A 5,317-nucleotide genomic window follows, 5' to 3' on the forward strand; every position below is an offset into this window, starting at 1 on the left:
CGTTTTACGTATAATTAAAAACCCATAACCCCAAGTCTACTGAAGATGGACCTTGCGTTGCAAATATTCACAGCCATTTGAGCATGTGCGCTGACTACAATACATTTTGAATACAGTTTGGAAGAGATTCAATGCATACCTTACAACAATGCTACTTTAAGAATATTCTATTCCTTAATACATATATGTGAAATGTATGTTCATTCTTATGTTGTGATGTGAAAAAGTAGGCTATACCTTTACTCTCCAAGCGTGGGTTTTGAACGCACTGAAAATTAACGATTCAGAACAATGGGGGCCAACCTACATTTACATTTAGTCATCAACCTAGAATTAATCAGGCCATCTTCAGATCATTTGCAATGTGGGGTAAAGAGGGCATTGTTAAAAATAGTCCTTTAGGAAAATTGTTCTAGTCTGATTATCTTGAAATGAAATCGGATAATGCGGGCTGACATATGACTTATGCACTAAACATAATTCCATTATAGGTAGCTGCAACTGTTACTTAAACAACATCAGCAATTACATTCATAGATAATTCAACTTGTGAGTCATGCAGTGATGTGGAAGAGGCTCGCTGCGTGCCTTACCTGCATTTTATTGTTATCGACTGTTTCTGCCGATGTGTGCGTTTTTGACAGGATGAGCAAGTGTATTTGTGAGTTTTTTGCGCTAAAAGTGTGTGTATGTCTGCTCCGCAGTGTAGAGGACTGACCGACAGATCCCCTCTGTTCTCTGTGTCCTGCAGGCTCCCCTGAACATGTGACTCCAGTATTACCCCAATCAACACAGCCAGACTCCTTCTCCGTTGCTTCACCCCTTCTACTCCTCCTCCTCCGACTCTCTCCTTCTATCTCTCCCCCATCTCTCGTTCCTCTCTCTCTCTCTCTCTCTCTCTCTCTCTCTCTCTCTCTCTCTCTCTCTCTCTCTCTCTCTCTCTCTCTCTCTCTCTCTCTCTCTCTCTCTGTCCGTGGACATGTGTGCCTTGGAGCCCTATGCTAGATCTTCCCCTGGAGGAGTGTCCCCCCTCCCTCAGCACTGAACAGGAAGGGAATCAACAACTCCCCCCTCTGTTCCCATTGGCCCGTCCGAACCGAACGGCTCCGTCCCTCACTGCAGCCCCACTGCGTCGCCAATGGCGCCGACGACGGAACCCCAGCGGCCCGCCTTCGCCGCCCGGCGCCACTTCCTCCTCCTCGCCTTCGCCGCTTCCTGTACTTGGCTCCTCCCCCTGGCGTCCCCGCAGCGGATCGCAGACCCCCAGGCGGCGGCGGCAGCGGCGGCGGCGGCGGGGGGGGCGGCGCCCGAGTACGCCCACTCCATCCGCCTGGACGGCGACATCATCCTGGGGGGGCTGTTCCCGGTGCACTCGCGGGGGGAGCGCGGCGTGCCCTGCGGCGAGCTGAAGAAGGAGAAGGGCATCCATCGCCTGGAGGCCATGATGTTCGCCATCGACCTGATCAACAAAGACCCGGAGCTGCTGCCCAACATCACGCTGGGGGCCCGCATCCTGGACACCTGCTCCAGGGACACGTACGCCCTGGAGCAGTCGCTCACCTTCGTCCAGGCCCTCATCGAGAAGGACGGCTCGGACGTACGCTGCGCCAACGGCGACCCGCCCATCTTCGCCAAGCCGGATAAGATCGTGGGGGTGATCGGGGCGGCGGCCAGCTCCGTGTCCATCATGGTGGCTAATATACTGCGTCTGTTTAAGGTAGGGGGAGGTATTTCCTTTTTTGGGGGTTTCTTCTTCTGTTTGTGTGTGTGCGTGGGGGGGGGGGGGGGGGGAGGGAGAGATCTCCTCCCCTGTCCATGTCTGGTGGCTAGGCTCCAAGGGTGTTCTGGGCCGTTGCAGCCTGGTCTGGTATCACACACTGACACGTCGCCACGGCAGCCAAACTCGCGACTGGAGGCAGATGAAGTTCAATTATGACAGCCAATTAAATTGCAGTCAATCTTCGGGAAATAATACTTCAGAGGCGCACTCCACAACCCCGGCCCCTGAGAGCGGGATTGTGTGTGTGTGTGTAAGACAGAGGGAGAGGGCACGTATGTGTGGCAAAGACAGATTCAACCTGACGTGTGTGTGCGCGTGCGAGTGCACACACACACGCGCATGTTTTCCTGCTCTTGCTCGTAGAGATATGTCTCCGTTTTCGAAATGAGATCAGTTGGGCTTTTCGGAGCCTTCTGGGCCCTCGCCGAAATCAATTACAGTCAACAACTGTCAAAAGCCAATTAATTCTAGTGCAGTGATTACAGTCGGCGTATGTCTGCATGCGTGTGAGAGAGAGAGAGAGAGAAAGAAAGAGAGAGGAGAGAGAAAGAGAGAGAAGGAGAGAAAGAGAGAGAGAGAGGCGTACGCGCGTGTCTTGTCGTCATTAGTGGAACAGCACTGATCGATGACAGAGCCGTGTTAAAGTACGAGGACACTAATGATGCTTGGGGTATTTTGCGCCCCCCCCTCTTCCCCATTCAGCCATTGTGTGTGTGTGTGTGTGTGTGTAAGGGGTCAAGCCTTGTGCCAAATTTGCTGATAAGAACGCTAAACGTGATTTACAGAGAGGATCTGTTATGGGCGCCACACGCGTGGGGCGTGTTCTTTTAGGGGGCTTTGCCCGCGCCTCGCTCTCATTTGCCTAATAGGATTTAGCTGCTGCGTCGGATTGTGTGTCTGTGTGTGTGTGCGTGTGTCACAGTAAGACCTTGTTGTGTTTCTGTGTGTTTGTTTGGGTGTGTGTGTGTGTGTGTGGGGGGGGGGGGGGCGATGTAGTAGGGGGTATCGTATTATACTTGATATTTTATCTGCTCATGAATAATGCAGTGTGTGTGTGTGTGGATCAGGGTCTGAAAATAGCTTGCTGGAAATGGTGTCATGTACATATGGGTACTACGTTGGCCTAGTCCACCACTGCTGTCACACACACACACCGGGGCACACACAATAATAACACTGACTCACACAGCTAATCGAGGGGAGGACAACGATAGTCCGCTAAGCTGAAGCCAGTTCTTTATTCCTTAGTGAAGCGTGCTACTTAGACTAATGGCGGGTCTTGACAGGCAGACTGTCTATCCATCTCGACCCCCCCCATCCACCTCCCCCCCCCCTCCACCCCCGGGTGACTCTAATGACTTCAACCACATGGAAGTGTGCGGTTTCCACTCTGATCTGTCAGTCCTTTCCCATCTGTGGATCAGCCGTTCCCCAAGTGTTCTCCTCCCCCCCCCTCCTCTTCTTCTGTCTCCCCTCATCCTCCTCCTCCCCCCCCCCCTCCTCTCCCTCCCTCCTTCCTTCCCCCTCCCCTTCTTCCTCCTCTCCCTCCCCCCCTCCTCTCCCTGCCTCCTTCCCTCCTCCTCCTCTCCCTTCTTTCCCCCTCCTACCCCCCCCCCCCTCATTCCCCCTCCTCCTACCCCCCCCCCCCACCCCCATCTCCTCTTGGCTGAGGGGTTTAGAGAGAAACTAGATGTCTGAAACCGGAGGTGTTTCCCACGCTTTCTCCCACCCTAGTCCCCCCCTCCCCTCCCCACCCCTCCCCACCCCTCCCCACCCCTCCCCACCCCTCCCCTACACACACGACGCGCAGGCCACATGGTGCCACATGATGCAGGGATATCAGAGGTTGACCACGCAATCCGACACCCGACAATACCATTGGCGGCCGAGCGCTATCCGCCAAGATTCTTTACATTTCTGGTGGATGGGCGCTAACCCCCGTGGTCTTAGGAAGTGCATTACCCTCGTCTGACTGGACGAGGCAAAGCGTCCGCTTTGTTTGAGATCTGCCCGTTCCCCCTGCAGCAGGTGTGATGAATATCACGTCTCCACTGGCTTAGTCGGGGGGGGGGGGGGGGGGGGGGGGCGAGTCATGCAGATGAAGGGATCACCCCCCCCCCCCCCCGGCAACACACCAAACACCACGCCAGTCCAGCGGATAAAAGGGCAGCATCGTCTTGTCCGTTTTTTTTTCTCTCTCTTCTTCTTCTCCCCAGGCCGAACGCTCTGGGAGTTACGAATCAATTTCGGTGCTCGCTTTCACAAAAGGGAAGACGACGATTCGATTAGATCGTAATTAACGTGCGCCCGCTTGTAATGCGGAGGCGAGGAGAGACGGAGCGAGGGAGGGAGGCGGAGCGAGGGAGGGAGACGGAGCGAGGGAGGACGGAGCGAGGGAGGGAGGGAGACGGAGCGAGGGAGGGAGACGGAGCGAGTGAGGGAGGGAGACGGAGCGAGTGAGGGAGGGAGACGGAGCGAGGGAGGGAGGCGGAGCGAGGGAGGGGGACGGAGCGAGGGAGGGAGACGGAGCGAGGGAGGGAGGGAGGCGGAGGGAGGGAGGCGGAGGGAGGGAGACGGAGCGAGGGAGGGAGGGAGACGGAGCGAGGCGGCCCCGGGGGCTGGGAGCTGCTGGAGGGGCCCGGACGGCGGCTGGGCCCGGCTGTCCTCAGGGGCCATAACATTCTCTGTCTGTCGTGTGCGTCCCCCCTCCCCCCCTATCACAGCCGGATGAGAGAGAGAGATGAAGGGATAAAGGAAAAAAAATTATAAACTAAGAGAGAGAGAGACGGAGGGAGGGGAGAGCAAGAGCAAACCCCCCAAAACAGAGGAGATGAAAAGAGATATGAAGGCGAGGGGAAGGGAGAGAGAGAGAGGAGAGAGAGAGAGAGAGAGGGCGAGAACGGCAGAAGAGAGGGGAAGACAAAGAGAGAGAGAGAGAGAGAGAGAGAGAGAGAGAGTGGTCTCAGGAGAGTCTCTAATAATAGTGCTGTTGATTTCCTTCACGGAGAAATTAAGTGGATGGTAATGAACCCTGGGCGCATTCACAACAACCTCTGTGAGATCTCATTAGCAGCAAGGAAGACCCGCTCCCTCGCCGAGGAGAGACAACATGGCCGACGCCGAACCAGACCGGGGCGGGCGATGAGAAAGCGTGCCGTTCGCTAACGAGGGGAGGCTGTGATTGTCCTTCTGAGATAGTTTTGGAGCAGAATGGGAAGGTGAATTCATCACACATGATATGGGGGGGGGGGGGGGGGTCACAATGGAACACACACGCGCACACAGTAGACACACACATTCCCACTACTTTCGGGGATACGTTTGTCGATGGGCTCTGAAGGGCTTCCATTCATCTCCCGTTAAAGGCTCTAATGAGGAGGTGGAGGTCACTGGGGTTTGTGTGGAAAACAAGCCTGTCCGGTATGGGTGTGTGTGTGTGAGACGCTATCCTAAGCCTGTGTGTTGTGTGTGTGTGTGTGTGTGCGACGTGTTGGGACCGATAGGACTGTAAAAAGTCGCAGGCTAAGTGTGCGTGAC

At 55.3% G+C, this 5,317-nt stretch overlaps 1 protein-coding gene across 1 annotated transcript in view; it reads left to right on the forward strand.

Annotated features, from left to right (window-relative positions):
- The first annotated feature begins 998 nt into the window (after positions 1-998).
- Positions 999-5,317, forward strand: part of grm8a (glutamate receptor, metabotropic 8a) — a 22,692-nt gene continuing 18,373 nt past the window's right edge. Inside the window, 2 exon segments of the mRNA XM_067255019.1 lie at positions 999-1,181; positions 1,184-1,717. Of these exon segments, the coding sequence (XP_067111120.1) occupies positions 999-1,181; positions 1,184-1,717 (717 nt within the window).

This window comes from Osmerus mordax, chromosome 17 (assembly GCF_038355195.1).
Source record: "Osmerus mordax isolate fOsmMor3 chromosome 17, fOsmMor3.pri, whole genome shotgun sequence".
NCBI lineage: Eukaryota > Metazoa > Chordata > Actinopteri > Osmeriformes > Osmeridae > Osmerus > Osmerus mordax.